Source organism: Rhineura floridana, chromosome 4 (genome assembly GCF_030035675.1).
Source record: "Rhineura floridana isolate rRhiFlo1 chromosome 4, rRhiFlo1.hap2, whole genome shotgun sequence".
NCBI lineage: Eukaryota > Metazoa > Chordata > Lepidosauria > Squamata > Rhineuridae > Rhineura > Rhineura floridana.
Genome location: NC_084483.1, coordinates 174,119,134 through 174,142,241, shown reverse-complemented (window position 1 = coordinate 174,142,241; position 23,108 = coordinate 174,119,134). Strand labels below are relative to the sequence as shown.

At 42.1% G+C, this 23,108-nt stretch overlaps 2 protein-coding genes across 5 annotated transcripts in view; both read left to right on the top strand.

The window, feature by feature from the left end:
* Positions 1-5,383: 5,383 nt before the first annotated feature.
* Positions 5,384-23,108, top strand: part of RPS6KC1 (ribosomal protein S6 kinase C1) — a 149,805-nt gene continuing 132,080 nt past the window's right edge. For 2 of the 4 annotated variants that reach the window (XM_061625231.1, XM_061625230.1), the window contains exons 1-2: positions 5,384-5,820; positions 17,264-17,299. In XM_061625231.1, the coding sequence (XP_061481215.1) occupies positions 5,716-5,820; positions 17,264-17,299 (141 nt within the window). In that variant the 5' untranslated portion in view covers positions 5,384-5,715. Of the gene's footprint in view, positions 5,821-17,263; positions 17,300-23,108 lie in introns of those variants that run through there. The other 2 variants (XM_061625229.1, XM_061625232.1) reach the window with 2 other exon arrangements.
* LOC133384500 (uncharacterized) lies at positions 9,630-11,035 on the top strand. The gene is made up of 2 exons (XM_061626444.1): positions 9,630-9,906; positions 10,135-11,035. The coding sequence occupies exon 2, from the start codon at positions 10,318-10,320 to the stop codon at positions 10,999-11,001; it is 684 nt and encodes a 227-aa protein (XP_061482428.1). The 5' UTR covers positions 9,630-9,906; positions 10,135-10,317; the 3' UTR covers positions 11,002-11,035.

Genomic DNA, 23,108 nt, shown 5'->3' with positions numbered 1-23,108 from the left:
GTTGGCCAGCGTGTGCCTGCTCATGCTCCAGGCCCACTTGCCTCACTTGTTCATGTGCTGGTGCAGGCCCTGCTGCTGCCCCATGCCATCCCCTGAAGAAACACTGCAGCTGTGCAGCATGCCTAAGCTGCTGCAGGCGCACACCAGTGTGCCCCTCGAGAAATGGTGTTGCTGTGCAACGTGCCTAGGCAGCTTAGTGGCCTCCTACCTGCCCAGGCACTAAGACTGCTGCCACCTTCTTTCCCCCCCTCCCCGGCCTTAAGCCCAGTAGGGCTTGGTCAACTTTTCTTTCTTCCCTCCTTCCTTCCACTCCCCCCCCCGGCCTTGAGCCCAGCACTGTTCAGTCAGGCTGCAGTTTGACATGCCACCTGCCTGGCCAAGCAAACTGCAGCTTGACGTCTTAGGGGCGTACATTTTTATGTATATAGATAGAAACTGTACACCATGACAATGTAAGTGGGATAAAGATGGAGGCAGCTATCTGTGCACACTTAGGAGTTTGCCCCATTGAACTAGGGCTTCAATCTGGCTGCAATCTTTATGTACATTCACATAGGAGTGAGTCCTGTTCAGTGTATTACTTCCTTATTAGTTTATATATTGCTTAATGCCAAAACAGACATCTAGGCAAAAACCAGTGACACATAGGGAGACTTAAAACTTCTAAATAAACATGCATAGAACCTGACTACACAACAGTTAAATGAGTTCTAAATAAGAAATTTATAAACAAACCTTATAGCCATCATGCCACTCTGCATCTAGTTCTAACTTTCAGTGAAACAATTGTTATTGAACAACGAAGGCAAAATCTGTCTTCCTGAAACCAAATCAGAATTGCCATGGAAACCTGTAGTGAAGTTGTCATGACAGCACTGGCTGCTAGGCCTAGAACTTTGGAACCATTGTTGTTCCATTGTGGTGATTGCACAAAACAGTAAATCATAACCAGTGATGTGGGTGTTCTGGAAAAAATGATCATGCAAATAAGGGTAATTTGCATCAGGAATTTCTCAGTTTGCATTAAAATTTTTTTGATGAAAGTGAATATAAGAAGAGCCTGCTGGATCAGACAAATGAGCCTTCTAATCCAGCATCCTGTTCTCACAGTGGCCAGCCAGTTGCCCATGGGAAGCCCATAAGCAGGACCTGTGCAAGAACACTCTCCCTTTCTGTGTTTTCCAGAAACTGATATTCAGGAGCATACTACCTCCAATTGTCCTTGTCCTTCATGAACTTGTCTAATCATCTTTTAAAGCCATCCAAGTTAGTGGCCATCATTGCAGCCTGTGAGAGTGAATTCCATAGGTTTCAAGTGATCTAATTTAGCCTATTTGTTTTACTTGTATTTCCTAAACAAAACTAGTAACTTGGAGACTGCCAAGCTTGCTTAATGTATTTGTGATTGGAAATTCATTGTTATTGTTACTAATAAGTTAGAGAAACTTTTTTTGTTGTTGAAAAATAAAGCACTGAAAAATGTTCTGTCCCACATGACATCACAACCCACAATGTACATATGCATTTGTGCAATATTTGAACCACTGTGAGAGCAACTGGGGTGTATTGTTAATGAGTTGGACTAGGACTTGGGAGACCAGAGTTGAAGCCCCCACTTAGCATGAAGCTCAGTGGATATGTTTAAGCCAGTCATCATCTCTTAGCCTAACCTATCTTACAGGGTTGTTGTGAAGATGAAATGGGGTGAGGGTGAACCATGTATGCCACCTTGAGATCTTTGGAGGAAAGGTGGGATAAATTATCCTTACAAGTTCTGCATAAGTAGTCCAGGGGAATGATGAATATAGACACTATGCTAACTTATGCAACTAATCAAACTATGGCAAAATATTTAGATGGTATAATATTTACAAACAAATACTAAGAATAAAGTACTGATTGTTCAGTGCAGGTGCATGAAGTGGTGGCTTTGACTGGCATTAATGACTGCAATGGATAAGCAAGCGGGAGTAGTCTTAGTATGTTCACAGTTAATTTTTGAGAGGAAGATCTCAACTTTGCCTGTAATTATCGTTGTTTATTTTTATTTATTTTTAAAATTTCTAAATTGTGCCTTTATAGAAAACATGGATTCAGGTTGGTGTACATAAAAATTAAATATCAATAAAATATTAAAACAAATAACCCCACAAAAAACAACATCATAAACTCAGAGTTAGAAGCAAAATACTTATATTGCTTTAAAAGGGAATACACAGCTTAATGGCAAATAAATGATTTGATAAACCATGGATCTGCATATACTGTCATGTAGCAATCTAAAAATGCATACCTTGTGGTTACCATAACTAACTATTTGCATTTGCAGCATAGGTATGGCATAGGGGTTAAAGTGTTGCACTGGAGAGTCCGAGGTTCAAATTCCCACTCACTGGATAACCTTGGGCCAGTAATTATCTCTCAGTCTACCACACAGTATTGTGAGGTTAAAAGGGGGAGAACCATATAGAGTGCCTTGAGCTCACTAGAGGAAAATGAAGATATAAGTGCAATAAATATATAAATAGAATATTCCTAAACCACTGCTGGATTTAATTATATGGCTGTGGGATTCATACTTGACATGTAGTGTTCAAGGTAAAGCATCCGTACAGAAATAATTCACTAACCAGTTCTTGATTAGAGAGTGAACTATTACTGTTGTGCTCCTGGGCAAAAATAATGAGGTACAATCTCAGAGAGGCACACTGAGCCATGAGGAGGAGAAACATCAGTTGTTTTAATACCTCATAAGAAGAGTCTGCTGGATCAAGCCAATGGCCCATCTAGTCCAGCATCTTGCTCTCACTGTAGCCAACAAGATGCCTATGGGAAGCAGAACCTGAGGCAACAGCATTCTGCCTCTCCTGCGATTTCCAGAAATTGGTATCCAAAAGCATATCGCCTCCTGAAATGGCAGTGCAAACTGTACAGATGTGAACTGCCATATTTAAAATGTACATGCAATTCTCCCTCCCAAAGCTAAATAGCTATGATCCAAAGCATGTTTACTTGGAACTTCCATTTGAAGTCCATGCTATCTTTCTGCTGATTTATTTCCACAGCGCTAACGGTATAAACAACTATTGGTATAAAGTGCCTTGTTGCACCTTAAAGACTGATACTGAATTCTGGCTCCCCGCTTGCACAAACAGGAGGCCCTCTTCCTCCTCTTCCTTTGTAGCCCCCTCTAGAGGGCTGGAGGATCCTCAAGCAGATGGTGGATGATAGTGGTGGGGTGCAGCAGGTGGGAGGGGGGATTGAGAATCCCAAAGTATCTGTTGATGTGACATTGGATCTTGCCATAACAGATTTAATATGGCTTAAGATTAAGACTAGAGTCCACTTTATCAGAGGCATGAGGGTTATCCTAATGTGGCAGGTTTATACACATGGTTGTTGGAACGGGGAATTGTAAGCAGTGAGGGCAGATGGAAATGCAATGCAATTATGTTACAATATATGTAACTGTGCCTATTAAGTTAAAGCTTATGTAAAATTGTTAAGTGACTATTTATAAAGTATAGTATAGGGTACAGTGCAAGAACCTGGCATTTTATCCTAACTGTAGGGGGATATCTTGACTCAGGCTACGTTAAAACAATATTGTATATCTCTATAAAAGAGATGCAGATCCATTTATCTGTAATCTATCAATCATCCCAGAGCGCAGGACATGGAGTAATGAGCTCAAGTTGGAGGAAGCCAGATTTCGGCTGAACGTCAGAAAAAACTTCCTAACTGTTAGAGTGGTATGACAATGGAACTAATTATCTAGGGAGGTGGTGGGCTCTCCAAAACTGGAGGCATTCAAGTAGCAGCTGGACAGTCACCTGTCAGGTATGCTTTAATTTGGATTCCTGCACTGAGCAGGAAGTTGGACTGGATGGCCTTATAGGCCCCTTCCAACTCTACTATTCCGTGATTCTGAAATTTTGCTATTTTATGGCATGGCGTCATTTTAAGTGAGGGCTCAGCCTATTTTTCATGCATGTATTCACTCTTGCCTGCTTAATGTGAGATAATACTACAGAACTTTTGGCCACGGACAGAGTTCCTTTCTCTTATCACTAAGCAAATATAGTTCACTTCCACAATCGGGGCATGCGCGGGAGGGCAGGGATCCCAGTACTGAGTGTGTGACCTTCAAGCAGAGTTGTTATGCCTCAGCATTTCCCCACTCCCAAACTTGAGACTTGCCCCCATTCATAATCTTGTGTGGAGGTAGTAGCTATTTGACCATTGAAAACTCGCAGTGGAGAGTGATGCCAAGATACTGAGATGCTTAGAATATAACCGTAACACAGCACAGGCCACACAGCTGTTCTTCAGGAAAATAAACTGTAGTCTGTAGCTTTAGGGGAGTCTTTAGAAACACATACATACACGTGCACTTCATAAGAGCAAGAGCCCTGCTGGACCACGCCAAGGGCTCATCTAGTCCAGCATCCTGTTATCATAGTGGCCAACCAGATGCCTCGGGGAAGCCTGCAAGCAGGACCTGAGTGCCACAGTGCTCTCCCCACTTGTGAATGTTAGCAACTAGTATACAGAGGCATACTGCCTCTGAGAGTGTGGGTAGGATATTGCCATCATGGCTAGTAGCCACTGATAGCCTTATTCTTTGTAAATTTGTCTAATCCTCTTTTAAAGCCATCCAATTAAATAAATAGTAAATAGTCCTTAATCAATGTTGCTAAGCTTAAATGTAAAAAGCCATATAGACAGGGTTTAATTCAGTCTGGGCCTCCTTAGACTCAATCTTGGCATCAGTTTTCAATTGCAAGATTAAAGCCTGGCATATAGGAAGGAAAACATCTAAAGTGCTAGAGCAAATGCAGGGCTTATTTCACACGCTGCTGAATAAATAGAGTTGTCGTTAAGACTCTGGTTCAAATTGGCTTCTGTTCACTAGGTGGCCTTAAGCAAGCCTGACTTTCCCTCTCTCTCTCCCTCCCCCCACCTCCCCGAATTGTGGAGATAATACTTCCTTACAGGGTTGTTGTATAGGCTACAAGGAGATAGTGTATGTGAAATTCTTGGAACGTTAGAAAGTGTTACATAACATTTATTATTTTTACTATTAGATATCGTAGTTTAGGATTAAGACTGCAATTTTAATGCACACTTACTTGGGAGTAAGAACTACTGAATCCCGTAGGACTTACTTCCGAATAAACATGCTTAGGGTTGCCTCCCGAGCAGAAGGGATGGTTCCAAGCAAGAACTGAGTCTTCGCACCTCTTTTTCTAGAAATGAAACTCTGCACAGAGGAGCATATTGATCTCGGTCCTAAAAAACGGTCTCTCTCAGACAGGCGCTTTTGCTATAGTTATTTTATGGATCTTTTCTCTTGAAACTTTTGTGGAAACCCCAGCCGGCCCTTTTTCTCTCCGTCAGACTCTGCTGATCTCTCTTCCCCACAGGCCAGCATCTCACAGCCCCCGTTAGCAGGGATCCGGCAAGGCGAGAGGGAGGTGGGCTGGTTGTGTGTGTGTGGATTACCATCGACTTCATCGAGCGCCGAAAGCCAGCGAAGAGAAGCTCTGTTGCTACTCTCTCTCCGTCGCTTCCGCCCCTGATTTGAGCCTGACCCGGGAGTGGATCTGCAGACTGACGGCGTTGGGAGGCGGCGCTGTACCGGCGCCGGGGAAGCAGCTTGGCCTCAGCAGCTCCGGCGGGTCAGCCGGGGAAGCGGTCGCTACCGCCGCAAGGATGATCTCCCCGCGGGAACGAGGCGGGGAGGTGGCCCGATTCTACACGGTCACCGAGCCAAAGCGCCATCCTCGGGGATACACCCTCTATAAGGTCACCGCACGGGTAAGCGCTTCTTGGGAGGGAGCGTGGGAGGGGGGGGGAGATGGGAGTATCGACTTTCAGTCAATCTTAGCCAAAATCAGAGGGCCACTTGGATCCTTCCCACTCCTCTCACTACGGGAAGGATGTTTCCAGCAACTACCTCGCTCCCCCTCTCCTCCCTGAGGAAGGTAGTAATATTTCCCTCTTCTGGGACTCTCCTTTTCTCTAGGAACCTGCCTTCAAACAAGCAGTCAGACCATTAATTCAGCTAGCAGGCAGTGGATTTCCGATTTCTTACCCGGCCCTGAGAGCTTTTAAACCCGGAGATGGCAAGGACTGGATTTGGGGCTCTTTGCATGCAGAGCATGTACTTTACCATAGAGCTGTGGCCTCCTAACAGCCTTCAGATTGGCTCCCTGTCCTCTCCCCAAGCAGATGTACATCTCCCCCCCCCCAGTCTGTTCACAGTGGGTAGGCGGGCACATTGCATTGATTCTCTCTTCTAACATCTCTGTTTTAACAGATTTGCTTCACTATGTAGGGTAGAGGGAGTCATATTTCCACTCTGACCCTATTGAGGAACTACCCCCTTGGGGTAGAAGGGAGTGTGGTATCTCCCCTCCATCTCAGATCTTCCCCTAGGAAGAGGGAAGGAGTATTCTTCCTCATCCCACATTTCCCCCATATGGGGGTTTATCTAGAGGGGAGACCAGCATCTTATAGCTTATCTTCAGAAGAGAGGAAGGAACACCACAGTCCTCTGCATGCTTAACCTGGGATATGCACCACTGAACACAGTGGGACTTACTTCTCGCACTTTGGATCAGGGCTGTAAGTTACAAAGCTTCTCCCAGTAGAGATGTGCTGGGGGTGGGGTGGGGAGCCTGCCTCAGATCTGCATTACTTAAGGCTAGGTCTGAAGGGACAGCCTTCACCATAGGTGTAGAGAAGGGGAACATTTATGGTTGATAGCTGGGCCTAGCTGGCAAAGGGCAGCAGGAATTTATGGTCTGAGCTGGGCTTGTAGTTCCAAAGGTAAAAGCAGGATGCGATTGCACAGCCCGTGTTTTTTCTAGACCTGACCCTTGAGTGCAATGCGAGGATACCATGTCTTCTCATCCTTGTATTAGAAAGGAGGAAAGAGCTGCTTTTTGCACAAACTAAAACCTATCTGAAATGAAGGCTGAAAAATTAGTAATATATGTCCCGACCTCTCCCCCGGCCCATCATCATCATACAGTCATTTCAAGGACATAAGAAGTGCTCCAGTGGATCAGACTAAAGGTCCATCTGGTCCAGCATTCTAATCTCCTCATTGTGGTTTCCCAGATGCCCATTATGGGGAGCCCACAAGCTGGGCTTCAACACACATAGCATTTTCCTGCTTGGGATCCCCAGCAACTGGTATTTGGAGGCCTAGTGCCTCTGACAGTGGAGGCAATGCAGCCTTCATGACTAGTAGCAATCAATAGCCTTATCCTCCATGAATCTGTATGTAAAGAATGCATGTTGTGTATATGTGTTGTTTTGAAATACATTGATACCTATCAGAGGAGAGCCTGTTTTGAATCCCCCAAGCTCTGCTCTGTCTCCAGTACAGGGGTACAACTTACTGTTGTGCCGGTTCCAGTGCATCTCCACCTGTTTTCTGAAATCTGGGACACATGTTAATGAAACCTCGCCCCTTTTTACTCTAAAACCTGGTCAGATCAGTTTGAGTGTTGTTTTTTAATTCAGCTTCAGAAAGATTTCACAAATGATTGGTAGATCAACCCGTTGCCACTTTAGGTGTGGCTAACGGAAACGCTTTGCTGTAGGCTCAAGCAGAGACAGTGATTGGCCTAACGCTTTGCTGTGGGTGGTCCTGAAAGGTCTGAAGTCAGCAGTGGGGAAGGCAGGTGTGTCCAGCCAAGGGCAGAGTTGCTTCAGTCCAAAGCCAGAAAAAGCATTCTCCCCCTTTCCCCCCCCCAAGGAGACAGCCCTACAGCACAAGAAACCATTGGCTTAAGGCCACCAAGGAACTTTTTGAAGGAGGAATTGAGGAGTTCCTGATCCACAGTGTTCACAATGGTTAATGTTCTCCAGCCATTTTCTGAACACACAAATCTTTGTTGTTGGGTATTTACCAATTAAATAATTTGTTTGTGTATTCAGCATCTTTTGATGTTTTTCAATATTTGACATTTTATTATAGCACTTTTTTAGTATTTGTTAGTCCAACTGTAATGGCATTCATTATTTGATGGTTGATATATAATAATATCTTTTAAGGTTGGAGGCTGATCTTCCTGAGTCTTGGTATTTGAGGCCTGCCAATATGATCAAGAGATGGTAGTGGTTCTGATATCCAGTCTCATTTCAAGATACATTTGGAATGTGGACTTTCAAACTCAAAATTCAAATTTGCATGTGGAGTGTGAAATTTGGAGTGGTGAAATTTGGAGGAAGACTGTCAACAATTCTTTATATGTATTCTACTGATATACTGGCTTTTGTTGTGAGATTGGTCATACAAATTTCATTCTCATCTTGGCCATTACATTTATAATGTGCGGGCTGTGAAGACAGACGGATGGATGGACCATCCATCCTTTGTTCCTTCCTTCCCTCCCTCGCCTCTTCTGCTTTTATAAATTTATATTTTCATTAGCGGACCAATGCTAGGATATTTGCGCTGTCTCTGACGTTTCTTGTGAATGGTTCCCTGTTCCAATTACAGGTGTTGACACAATCATTTCAGCAAAGCTGCTACTATAAAAGGTGTGCCTATTTAACAAACATTAATTACCTTAATTACCAGGGGTGTAATTTTTGCATCTCGCTGCCATTCAACTCCCACCTTGCAATGTTCTCCTTTATATACTTGCCAACTAAGATTTTTTTTTTCACCCATGGTGGCCAACTTATTCTCCCCATGCTCAAAATTCTCAAAACTAAAATACTCCCGAAGATCCTATATGGATCAGAGCTGTGGGGAACATCTGCTGGAACCACCTTAGAGCCAATTCAAAATTAATTCATGAAACAGGTGTTAGGCCTTCCATCTGGGACTCCGACTCCCCACCTTAGAGCGGAGCTAGGCCTCCCCTCAATCGCAGCACGTATCGATTTAGCCCACATTCGCTACTGGCTTAGAATCCTCAAAATGGATGACTCTGCCTTGGTCAAACAGTGCTGGTACGAACAATTGCGATCTGGTGGTTGGGCATCAGATTGCAGCACAATACTCCTTAAATATGAACTTTCCCAAGACAAACTGCTGGAACTAAATAAAGTTGCCCTCCGCAAATGGTTTTTTGACTGTGATGCTCACCAGGACCGGGTATCCATAATGGCAGCTCCCTTTTCGCCCTGGTATCCCCATTTCAAACTCGACCACTCTCTGACAAACTACGTGAGCACGCTCGATAGAGCCAATATTAGAAGGACTTTTACTGCCCTCCGTTTTCAGGCCATGCCAACAGCTTACTTAGAAGGCCGTTATAATGGCATACCTGTGGCTCAACGCCTTTGTATATACGGCTGCAAGGTCATAGAGGATTTAGCTCACTATTTGCTTTACTGCCCACTTTATGAAAATCCCAGATGGAAGTTCTTATTGCCTTTTTTAGAGGTTTTAGTACCCTGTCCAGATAAGGAATTGGTCAGTATGCTTTTATGCGATAATTTTAACCCAGTGACTATTGCAGTAGCCAATTTTGCTCTGGCCGCTCAAAAACTAAGAGAATCTTTCGGACTTCCCAGGAGGATCCCTACGCCTGTGCAGCCTCTGAGACGAGCTCCGTCTTGGATGAAACTTATCCAGTTTAAATTCAGTCAGAAGGCTCTTTTCAGACTGGGAATAATTTCTTCCGGTTAAAGAAGAAACGTGAGATTTCCCACATAGCTTTGTTTTGATTGTTGGAGTCTGGAATTCGTCAGAATTGTCTGTCTTCCAGCAGCTCAGACAGAGCGAGGATTTTTATGCTAGCTCAGCTGGATAAGTGACCCGTTTTTTTTTTATACGGATTAACAGGCAAACATCCTCCTGTCTACATTCATCATTTTCTTATCTATACAGCTAAAGAGATTTGTCAAAGTAACAGCAATTGAGATAACCTAGGTGAGGTAAGACTTTCCTTTTTTTATTCACGGAACTAAGGGGGAAGAAAATATAAATAGCTTATCTTTTTTTTTTATTGCAAAAAGCTGACATGGAAAATAGCATTTTAAAGATTACAACGGACGAGAGATTTCTGATTGGAAGAGATAAGAAATCTTTTTGATGTATGGCTGGGACTATTTTTCCTGATCTACTTTTTTTTTGACGAATCTGCTCATTCTCTCTGCTACTAGCTATTTCGACTCTGTGAACTAAAGCCGTTCTTACACTTCCGGGCAGATAAGAGATAAGGGCTGTCTAGCGTGTGACGTTAGTTTGTTGGAAAGATTAACTCCTTTGTAACTGGTTAAAGAAATAAGCTGCTCTTTGTTTGGGACATTGAAAATTGAAGGAGTTTTGTTCCTTTGGCTTTAAGAATGACAATTAAGAAGATCATGGATGTACAAGAAGGGACTTTATCTCTAGACATGTTTCAGAAAATAATGAATGGGATTAACTCAATAAAACAAGAACTGAGAAATAATAGACAAGAGTGGAGAATTGAATTTCACGAAATGAGACAGGAGCTGAAAGAAACTCAGGATTCTATGAGAAAGGAGAATAAAGATAGATCTGGAAAACAAAAAAAGGATGAAAGAGAAATTAAAGGCAAGGTTCAAACTATGGAGATTGGCTTAATTATGGACATGAAAAAAGATTTGGATTTCCTGGCTGTGATGGATCCTGGAGACAAATATTACAGTTTGGAATTCAGCGCTGTCCCTGAAGGAATTGAAGAGATTGGAGATAAAGATATTATCGGTTCAAAAAAATTCTTGGACTGGAAGGATTTGATGGAACTTGAAATGGAGAAAGTTAACAGAATTAATCCCTGTTTTGTGTCAATGGAAAAACCTTCAAGAGATGTACTAGTGTATTATGTGGAAAAGAGGAACAGAGATGCGGCTTTGCAACAATACTTCAGTGATACGTTTGGATTTGATGGCAAGAAAATATCTGTGATGGAGGAAATTCCTATCAGACTTTTATTATATGACTATGACAGCAAGATTTTTGGGTGCGTAAAGATGGAAGATGGAAGATGGACCCAATATGGATAATGACAGAAGAGCGATTTAAAATTACTGGACTTAGTAGATTTGATGAGTTGGATTAATTGGCATGTTTATTTAGAAAAAAAAATTGATTGACATATATCTCAAGGATTGGAAACTTCTCTTTGACTTTTTGTGGAAGATTAAAATGATATGATGTTAATGAGATTTGAAACCAACTAAGATAACCGTTGGAGGAAGGTGATTTTATAATCTATTAAGAGATAGGTTTGTTATATATTATAGATTTATAGCTGAACTATGACAAATCGGAAGTCAATATTTTTTCTTTTTTATATATATATATATATATTTCTTTTTGTATTGTACTAGTTATTGATTTGTGTTGTTTTCTTTTTGTATTGTTTTGGTTTTGAAAATTGGAATAAAAATTAATTGAAAAAAAAAAAAAACTAAGAGAATCTTTTGTCATAAATTCTCCAAGCTCAATATAGCCACTTATTATTTTACAAAATGTAATAAATTTTTAATGGAAAGCGTGTATGTATTTCTACCTGTATCTGTTTTTGTGCATAAGACTTATGGTTTAAAGACACAATAAAACTACTACTGGTAACTAAGATTTCACTTCATGCGTCTGAGGAAATGAGCCTGAGTCCACAATAGTTTTTGTCATCATTCATTAATTAGTCTTCAAGGTGCCACAAGATGTTTTGCTATGAATTCCTTGATGGCAGAAAAGGGAGATCCGCATCCAGATGACCCTCCATTTGTGGGATTATTTTCCTTCTCACCGTTTGGGAAATTGTGCAAACTTGTTGGTCTGCAATCATCAAAGTTGTGCTGTTTTCAGTGTGGAGAGAATGTTCCACAGTGCCTTTCTCACCAGAGAGAATAAAACAGGCTTATCCAGGAGGATGATAGATAAGAAAGCTATACTTGTGCATTGCTGAGACAGTCCAGTTACTCAATTGGAAGCCTGAGGTAGCGGGTGGGGGCAAAGGGGGTGAGGGGAGAAGGCAGACTTGGCCGAAAGCTGCATATGTATTGTGCAAGGCTTGTGAGCTGTAAATAATGAAAGCCAGAACTGTGATACAATTAGAGATAAATGCTCTTAAATCAACGTATAAAGCCCTGTAGACAGTTCCTGCTTAAAATGATTGTATTTTATGTGATACACTCGCCCTAGGAAGGTTAAAAAAAACAGCAACCCCTCCCTCCTGCCTGCGATAACAGTCTCTAAAAGAGACTGAGATTCTTTTCCTCACCTGCACAGCCCAAGGCACATTGCATCATGCTCCCTTGGTTTTATTTGGCTCCTGAGTAATCAGAGTGAATGTATCTTAAGCTTGAAATACCAGGGGGAAAGCGCATGTTAAAGTAAGGCTTTCATAACGTGAACAACAAGCGTCCTTGTAAGGTCCCCTCCTTTTCTCACAGAATAGAGCCAACCAGCAGTAGGGAATTTAGTGATGGTGCCTCCTAAAGCTGCTGGCATAAATTAAATTTACATGTCAATCCTTTGGAACAGGATTTAAAACTTTTATCAAGAAGGAAGATAAGTTTCCCTAGAACGTTCACAGCCTACACAGGTTGTATGAGTAATTGCTGAATCAGCTTTCATATGATGGTGGATTTGTGTAATAATGGGAATTTTGGCTGCCATTGGTTGAACTGCTATAATGTCACACAATCTTTCGGCAGGCTGCCAAGTGTGAAAGGGGAATGAGAGACCGTAGCGATTTGCGTTCTAAAGTCTATAGGAACCTTTCTTAAATTAAACTTTAAAGCGTGCTGCTAAATATGGAGAAGGACTCTGATGCAGTGGTAGACCTACATGCTTTGCATACAAAAAAATCTCAGGTTCGGTCCCTAGCATCTCCAGGTAGAGCTTGGAGAGAATACCTGGAGAGCCACTACTAATCAGTGTAGTCATTACTGAACTAGATGGACCAATGATCTGACTCAGTATAAGTCAACTACCCAAGTTCCTGTGAGTAGTATTGGAGCCTTTTAATCAGGGGTATAGTCGTCTAGGGTCTCAGGGGGTCTTAGACCCCTTACTTTTTTGGGAGCAAGGTCCCAACAGGGTCCCTACGCATCATATGAGTCAATCAGCATGAAAGGGGAACATGTTAGCCTCTCAGAATAGTCTTCTAACCAGGGCTGTGGAGTCGGAATCATGGAGTCAGAGTCGGGAGCAATTTTGCGTGGAGTTGGAGTCGGTAGAAATGTACCGACTCTGACTCCAAATCCGACTCCTTCATAAATGGCAAATGTATATTAACTAGTAATAACAAATTTACTGTAGTAAAATGGCAGCACAAGGCATTTCATCACCACCACGTGAATCCAGAGCTTGGAAAAGTTACTTTTTTGAACTACAACTCCCACGAGCCCAATCCCAATGGAGTCGGAATCGGACAGTAGAAAAATAGAGGAGTCGGAGTCGGAGTTGAAGGTCTGGCATACCGACTCCACAGCCCTGCTTCTAACATGCTTCCTTGTCCTTTCCTGCTGACTGGAACCAATCAGTGTGGAAGGAAGTGAGTCAGCCGCTGAGAAGACTCTTTTCAGTAGCTAACACTCTCTTTCATGCTTATTGGCTCCTGTTGTTGTGGGAGAAGGCATTAACAAGGATCTCATTCTGAACCCAGCAGCAAAAAAGGGGGCGTGCTTTGACTATCATGAAGGGTCCCTGCACTTCTGAATTTGCCACTACGCTACTGCTTTTAACAAAGGCTGACACTTTCTGCTCGGTGTGTTTCATCTCACTTGCCACAAATACCTTTGGACACTTTCATTAAGAGGTAATTTGTAGGTTCCTGCCCCAATCCATCAAATGCCAACTACATGCAGAAATGGGTTTCTTTATAGCCCTCTTCAAGGAGCTTAAATTATCAGCTGGGGAGGCAGTGGGGATGAGCGCTCTAGCAACATGAGTTGGACGTGAGGAGCCAACTGTGCTTGTAGAGGTTGTTGTGCTTTAAAACTCTGGAGAATCATGTCATGAGTGTAAAAGGCTCCCCGCTTCACAGGGATGCTTTCTGCAAGTGGAGGGTGATGAGACTGGGGAGAGGAACAGAGATAGCACTTTTGCCCCCCTTGTGTGATGCCATAACTATTGTTAGTAACAACTGAAGACGACTTATATAGATTTGTACTGGACATACATAACATTGCAAGGAAGGTTTACCTGTGGTTCCTTTTTTTGCCTGCTTTTAAATGAGCTCTTAAGGCTACTTTCTTTTGGCAGGAATTTTTTAATTAGAGTCTGTGGTATTATTTTATGCATTTTTATCCACTGTTCCTGGTGTGTGGTGTTGCGGTATTTTATGGTGCATGACGTTGTATTTTAGCAGCCATCTCTTTGCCATTATATTTTTCACGATTCTGCATGCCACCTTGATTTGACGTTATCCAAGTCTGCGTGGAACTGCTTTTAAAGATGTTTTCAAAGCTCTTTTTAAAAAGATGTTTTGTTTTGATATGTTTTTAAAGCGGTTTTGTTTTAATACATTTTAAAGTCTGTTTTTAAGATGTTTTAGAGGGTTTTTAGTGTTTTGTTTGCTGCCCTGGGCTCCTTCTGGGAGAAAGGGCGGGATAGAAATTTAATAAATAATAATAATAAAAAGGTGGGATATAAATGCCAAAATGTAAAAATGAATGGCTTGCTTGGTTGGGAGACAACCGCTCACATCCAGCAATGTGGTAATGCACTTTTTACAGTGGCCTTTCCCAAACTGGGGAAGTTTTGGACTACAATGTCAAAACATCTGGAGAGCACCAGGCTGCCTTGCGCTGTAGGCATATAGCAGGCAGTATGCAAAATATTGTGCAAGGCCCTGTATCCCTGAGCATAGTGGTGTGTTTGCAGCCTCTTGTTGCTCTCCTGAGTCTAAGGATTGGGGCATCTAACTAAACAGCTGATGGCTCTAAGATCAAGCTGCCTTCATGGGGGTCTCAGATATGGTATCAGCTGGGAGTACAAGGGCCCTAGTGGATGCCTAAGATTCCAGGTGCTTATGCTAGTCCTGCAGGCAGAGTGCAAAAGAATCAGTAGCTTCCAATGCATACATGTGGGCTTGTTTGTTTGCAGATATGCGGGCTTGTTTGTTTGCTTTATCTGCATCCCACTCTTCTTTATTTGCAAGCTCTGTGTCTGTTGACTTCCCATCTCATGGAAAAGTCCACACAGAGACCTCTCCAGCTTCAGTAGTGTAACAGCATGATGTGCCCTCAGACTGCATTCTGAGAGTTAAATGAAATACAGTTCACTTGTCTCTCGAGATAACTGGCAATGCAACATCCCACCTGAATGTTTATAATGCATGGTATCTCCTCCTGGAGATATTTTGACAGATAAATGGCTATTTCTGCATCACCTGTATGCCCTTTGTATCACTCTTGGAAAATTTGCTGAAGTCTCAATATTTTGAACTTTGCATGGAAACAATTTAAGTTTTTATTTTAATATTTCCAAAAACTGATCCAATTTGTGGATGATTAGCTACTATAGAATTTACACTATAAAGTATGTGGAATGCCCACTTTATTTTTATTTATTATGTTGTTTTTTCTACTTTTCCTCTTAACAAATTCAGTATGTGGTTCTCCCCAACCCATTTCATCCTCACAGAAACTGTGCAAGGTAGGTTAGGCTAAGAGACTGCGAGCTTCATGGCTGAGTGGAAATTTGAACCCAGGTTTCCTGACTCATTTGTGAGTCAGTTTATGATAATCAGACACTCCTACATTCACATTTGGAGGCCCACAACAAGAAATTCTACTTGTGCTGGATTAAAAGACAGTTTTCCCACTCTCCTGCCACCCAGGACATTCATAGCATGTAGCTGAAACATTTTCAGAAACCTGATGCAGCAGAATTGGAGACAGTGTGGCCAGGAGCAAAAGGGGAAAGAATGAATGAAGTGAGCAAGTTAAAAGGCGACTGAGAAAGCTGCTTCTTGGCTCCAAATGTAGCAATCGGATCAGAACATGACACAAAATCAATCCAGAGATTCTTCCCTCTCTCACCTCCAGCTTTTACCAAGGGCCAATCTGCCTCCAGCTAAGGCTAAGCAATGTAGTGATGTTTACTTGATCAACACCACAGAAGCCAGAATATCATGGCTGAATGCTCCAAGTGTCCTAAAGCAGTTCACTATGTGGTCTGTTGGCTAAAAGGAATCATTCCTAAGTCTGAACGCTGTGTGGCTTGCATCAACACGCCTGACTTTTAACATAGATGGTCTGGATAGAAGTATTATGTTCTTCAATTAGAAGATCAGTAATGGTGGAGAAACTTTACAGAATGGCAGCTGGCCAACCTTCATCTTCCTTTGCAAGATGGCAAACACAGGAGACTCTTGGGTCATTCCTAGGGTGACAAGGACTGGAAAGTTAAAATCTACCTTAATAAAAAAACACAATCCTCAAAAAGGAGTTAGGGTGCACTTATAAAACACAAAATAAAGTATAATAAACATTTAATGTACAGTGTGCATTAAAAGGTTTTTATAATTTGTGTTTTATATGTGCACCTTAACTCATTTTTGAGCATTATTCCTAGGTTGTACTTCCAATTCTTAGGGGCAATGCTGAGGCCTTGGTCTGCATGCTTTGTGAACTAATGGTGCACCTTAGAACGTGCTCCAGAACATTTTACAGTACAGTGAGTTTCCATGACAGACATACAGGGGCTTCTTGGCAGACTATTCAAGGTGGGGAAAATGTGAGTTTGAAACCATGTGATGAAGAGGGAAAGAAGTGGGATAGTGATAGAATAATGGAGAGAGAAAGAAGGTGTTTTGTTTTTCTTAAAGAGTAATTTAGTTACATTGTTAAGTAACTTGCCTTTCATTATTGTAGCACTTCTACATTTTTGCTAGCAGTACAAAAATATCCTGAATGAGGAATTGTAAATGATATGCTGTTTCAGAGGTGACAGAAACATGATTAGGTGCATTTGATCTGTGTTGCATTAGATCATCCTGTTTGCATAAGGACTGAAGTGCATTGAATTCAATTTGTGTAGGGTTCAATTTGTGGGGCCTATGTGAATTGTGTTCTACATGTATAGACCCCTCTGCAAATATGATGCTCCAAAGTGCAGACATCAAGTCTGGGCAGATGAGTGTAATTTTAATCAAGCAGAGCCACAAAGCTTGTATGCGCTTTTATCAACAATAAATCATTGGATTCTCTCTCTCTCCCTCTCCCTCCCTCCCTCCCTCCCTCTGTCTGTCTGTCTGTCTCTCTTTTAACAAATTCAAGCACTGACAGGGAATCTGGTTTTATTTTTCAGATTGTTTCTCGAAGAAATCCAGAGGATGTCCAAGAGGTAATGTGTTTGTGTTTATAAAGACACTGTTGTTGATATTCTCCCCCCCCAAAAAATCATCTTTATTCTGTTTTAGTAATTCTCAATATAGGTATGGCACAAACCTCTGTATATGTCTGTTTTGTCTATTCATATAAGAAAATAGAGTAAGTAGAAGCCCGTGATAATAAATGGAGATAATTAGGAACCGTGACTTCAATAACAGTTCTAAGGTGCTAAAATGGTATCTTCTTGATAGATTTGCTGCTCTTGTTTTAGGGAATAGGTTGACAATTGATGGCTAATCTTGTCCCTGCTGGCTCAGCTGGTCATTTGTTCACAAGCCAAGTCCAGAGACCCTCTTGCGTATCTATTCCTCATCCCATATCTGATGTGTGAAAAAGAGTCCTAGTGGAAGATGCTTAAGGAAATGGGCAAATTGGACAGGGTTGGATTGTTCTCTTACAAATTAGTAACTTAGTATGCTTAAGCAGAAAAAATGTAGTACTGTTGTGTAAAAACTGCTTAGTGCTGTTTGAATTAAATTAGTAAATTCCTCAGTCCTACCCTTGGGGGTGTTACCTATCCAACACGACTGTTACTCCTGATGACCTCAATGTTTTTTTTTAATATGAGGGGGCCATCTCCCCACCCTGCACTCCCATGTATGTGCATGTGTGGGATCATAGTAAAACGTGGCAGCCAGAACTGGGACTGAGTAGCAGTGGAAAGACAGTGTGGTCAGAATGACAACCATCTACCTGCCTGTTTGCTTAGGAACAGTGGTTTATTTTATTTCATGTATATGACTTTTGTAAAACTCCAAGTTGTTTTACAAAATAACACATATAAGCAAACAATGAAACTAAAAAGCTACCATGCCAGATAAAACAAAAACAAACAAACCCAAAGCAAAAATACATCAGCACTTTTTGAAAAGATCTTAAGGGAAATTATACAATAGCCTGGCCACACCGAGTACCTGAATGTTGGATGGAAGACTGGTGGATGGAAAATCTGGACCTTAGAAGAGTGTCTGGAAATAGTTAGACTTTGGAACTGTTCTGAGAGACAGGCAGAGATAAATTTTGGCTCTCCAGATGTTGCTGAACTGCAAGTCCCATCAGCCACTGCAGGCATGGCCAATTGCCAGGGATGATGGGAATTGTAGTTTAACAACCAAAGGTTCTGTAAGATGAACATTGTAGAGGAAAAGGATGCAAAATAGAGTTGTTAAAAGGAGAACCAAGGGCAGGAAGTTAGGAAGATGCCATATACTAGATCAGGTTGTCTATCTAATCCAGAATTGTTTACTTTGTGTGGCTGTGGTGTTCCAGAGTCTTAGGTTGCATACACACTGTACAGTTAAAGCACAAAACACATTTCATCCTCCAGCCAACATTCCTGGGAACAGTAGTTTGTAAAGGGTGCTGGGAATTGTAGCTGTGTGAGGGGCAAGCTATAGTTCCCAGGATTCTTTGGGGGGGAAATGTGCTTTAAATGTATGGTGTGTATGTAGCTTCAGCCAGAGGTCTTTCATATCGCTTCTTATCATATCTTTTCAGCTGAATATGCCAGGGATTGAATCTAGGACCTTCTCCATGCATTTCATGTGCTCTGTCAAAGGGGAGGGAAAATTGGGAACAAATGATCCAAAACACTTGAAGCTGTGACAGCTGAGGAAAGCTTCACATGAAAGCTTTGATGAGGGGGTTGGCTTGTCAGGTACTGGTGGAGAAGGAGAGAGAGGAGGGCTGTTCATAAGAACATATACCAGTCCTGCTAGATCAGGCCCAAAGAGCCATCTAGTCCAGCAACCTGTTCTCACAGTGGGAAGCCCACAAGTAGGCCCTGGGTGCAACAGTGCTCACCCCACTTGTGATTCCTTGAAACTGGTATTCAGAGGCATAAGGCCTCCAACAGTGGAAGTAGAACATAGCTATCAGGGCTAGTAGGTCATGATGCCTAGGTCAGGTATAGGTCAGGATTCCTAGAGCTGTGAGCAGGACAAATAATGCTGCTTGTGCAGTTCTGGGTGGGGGATGCTCAGCTCATCACATGACAGATGTGCTCGGTCAGCTGCATGAAACAGCGGAACTGATTTCTGAATGTATCTTGGCATATTTCTCATGCAAAGATCTTGCACGAGATGTTTTGCGTGAGAAAAACAGATTAGATCGACAGCTGTTTCTGTACACCAAGCAGGCTTCTGGTTGTGGTGCAAGAAAGTGGCATGTAGGCAGGTGTTGGGAGAATCAGACAAGAGGGACTGAAACAGCGAGTGAGAAGGTGAGTAAGGGGAAGGAGAGGTGGCAACCTTTAGCATAAGGGCTTGACAGTCTGCAGTCATTGGAGGCTTAGAGAGAATAAGGTGGATGGAATTACAGTGTGATGGGATTTGAGCAGAGGCATTTCAGACTGACTGAAGAGGGTAGAGGGAAAAGCTGAGGAGTGGGAAGAGGATGTATATTTCAATTCAGTATGTTTGTTGCTTAGTCCAAAGATCATTGCGGAACAGAACTATATACAAAACATCAAGACATTAAATGACTTTCATATAGTGTCAATAAATACAATTAAAATTAATACAATCAATCAATAAAATATATAACTAGTCTTAAAATAAGTAGAGCTTTACTTGTAAAAGTTAAACATTGCTATAACAGGAAATAAAATGATATTTAACATTTAAGGTCGCATAAGTGGTGTGGGAAGATGGTCAGGGTCTGTATATCACAGAGCCCTTTACTCTGTGTCTCCTCCTGTAGCCTATTACATAAATATTTCAAAACATGATCTTTACTGTAATGAAAGATGCGTTATGTACTCCTACTTCACCTGCAATCTAGAAATAATTCATCCTTTTAGTTGGCTCATACATCTATGGCAAATTTAATAAGCTTAAAAAAAAAACCACCACAGGAAAATTTAAACCTGAAGCAACCTGATCATTTTTGATAGCCGTTGGATACATATCATTTAGTAAGAACAAAAATTAAAATTGATGAATGACAAAAACGTTATCCTGATATTGTCCAATGGATTACTTTTTGCTTTCTGCATTCAGGGGCATAACTAGGGTATCAAACCTTTCCCCTGTTCATTCATTACTGCAGGGATAGGTAACCTGTGGCCCTCTGGATGTTGTTTGACTCCAACTCCCATCATCTTTGACCAATTGGCCATGCTTGCTGGAGCCGATGGAAGTTGGAGTCCAACAACATCTGGAGGTTGGATACAGGTTCCCCATCCCTGTATTACAATGTTTCTCAAACTTCCCCTTATGTTTCATCTTTGAACATCTCTTTCAGACTGTGATAAAGGTAGATGAACAAATTAACTTGGGGCTCTGTTCTAGATTTGTTATGTTCTAGTTTATAACTTTAGAGAGCCAGTGTGGCGTAGTGGTTAGAGTGTTGGACTACGATCAAGGACACCAGGGTTCAAATCCCCACACAGCCATGAAGCTCACTGGGTGACCTTGGGCCAGTCACTGCCTCTCAGCCTCAGAGGAAGGCAATGGTAAACCACCTCTGAATACCGCTTACCATGAAAACCCTATTCATAGGGTCGCCATAAGTCGGAATCGACTTGAAGGCAGTACATTTACATTTAGTTTATAACTTTATGTTCACCTTTTCCAAGGAAGATCTTAAACTGAAGCTATCTATGAAAACAGGATGTCATTCTTGTCTTCATTTGTAAGGCTAGCCATAAATGCTTCATTCATGAGGCAGAGCTTGACCTGGTTCACACTCCACATTAAACCATAGTTGAAATAAACAAACCATGACCTGGCTTTTCATGTCATCTGAACCTAGGCTCTTAGTTTGTGTCTCTTTAAACAAACCATGAGCAGAATACAAAGTTTGTTCTTGGTTTACTGTTTGTAGTTTATTTGGGGAAGACAAACTGCAAGCCTGGGTTTGGACGACGCAATAAACCAGACTATGGCTTATTTCCTAGTAGCATGTGAAGTCCTGCTTGCGGGCTTCCCATAGGCACCTGGTTAGCCACTGTGACAATAGAGTGCTGGACAAGATGGTCCTTTGGCCTGATCAAGCAGGGCTTTTCTTATGTTCTTATGAGTGAAGGTTAAGAGCAAAGTTCCCACAATTTTAGTGGCATTCTCTAACATGCTGCTTGTTCACATTAAACCATAGTTTATTTTAATGGTTTATTAATGGTTTAACGTAATGTGTGAACCAGGTCCTTGTATGTTTTTCAGCCAGTGTATCTGTTTAGGTTGCATGGTTCAGTGGTAAGAACACCAAAAGTAATTTGAGAAGGATTTTTAAAAACATTTTTAGCACCCTGGGACATATTATAATTCATAAAGATGGTGTGGAAACATAAAAAATTGATAAGATACATAATGTTGGCATGTCAGAAGCTTTTGCATGCAGCAGCAAATACAGCTGACGTGAAAGGTTGCAGCAGTGATTGTAAGAGGTTCACTAATTCAGACTGATGTCTAAACCTTTCTCTGTATAAAAGAAAATAACTTTTCAAACAGGGCTCAGTTTGAGGCAGAGGGATCCCTGAATCTGAGATGGTATGGCCCCTCTGTTTTGACTGTTGGTGAGACTCTCCCCACCACCCCTTAAGTTGATCCTTCAGCAGTAACTTCAGTGTGCTTTCGTTCTTTAGTGGATGTTGCTGTTAGCAACCTCTTGTGTGCGCATAGGAAGCTGCCTGACACCAAGTCAGACCATTGATCCATCTGGTTCAGTGTTGGCTACTGCACTTTCACCACTGTGGCGCCCTGCAGATGTTTTGGACTGTAGCTCTCATCAGCCTAAGTCAGCACAGCCGTACTTGCTCGGGTTGATGTGGGGTGTATTCCAAAACACTTGGAGGGTGACAGTTTGGTGAAAGCTGATCTACTGTGACTGGCAGCAGCTCTGCAAACATATGCTCTACCACTGAGCTAGAGTGTGAAAGTGTAATATGTAAGTACTTTTGCTAATGCTTTGAGCCTGTTGAGATGCTCCTTGGAATTCTAACTGGTGAGGACACAAAGTCTTGACCGCCTTAGGGAACCCTGCTTTGCATGCAGAAAGTCCCAGGTTCAATCCTGCCATCTTCAGTTTAAGGATCAGGTAGGAGGAGAAAGGAAAGACTGCAGAGTTTAGGACACTGGAGAGCCAACGTCTGTCAGAGTAGATCATAGATGGACCAGTGGTCCGACATGGATAAAGCAGCTTCCTGTGTTTGTCAGCCACAGTTTCCTGCACTGCAACAAGAAGACAGCTGGAAAATCAGAGGGATCCCATGTTTATTTGCTAATGGGTCCTATCTTACAGTTTCAAATAAAGTTCAAATAATGTGGGATTTCCAGTGGCAGAGCAGTGCTACATGCACCTTTTTGCAACCTGCTCTTATATTGAACGGTAGACACTGGAAAGGAGGAAATGATTTTCCCATTAAAGGAGCAAAATGAGCTCACTTGCTTACAAGCATGTAACCAGGTGGATCTCATGCTTGCACTCTCCTGTTCTCTTCCTGCTAAGCGTTATTGCCCTTGTTATAGCACCATTCATATACATGGAGCTTTACAACAAATGAGAGGATTGGGTCATGTCCCAAGAGACTTATCATCCAGAAATAGCCACAAGAGGAATGTCCTTTTTGGCTTATTGAAGCTTGCCGAGGAGGTATGGCTGAGTGGATCCAGGGTGTGGTCAACGTAGGATGGAGTGGTCTCAGCCGCCCTGAAGAAAGTGGTGATCCGACTGCTCTTGAAAAAGCCCACCCTGGACCCATTGGTTTATGACAACTACTGCCCAGTTACAAATACCCCCTTTTTAGGGAAGGTGATTGAGAGGGT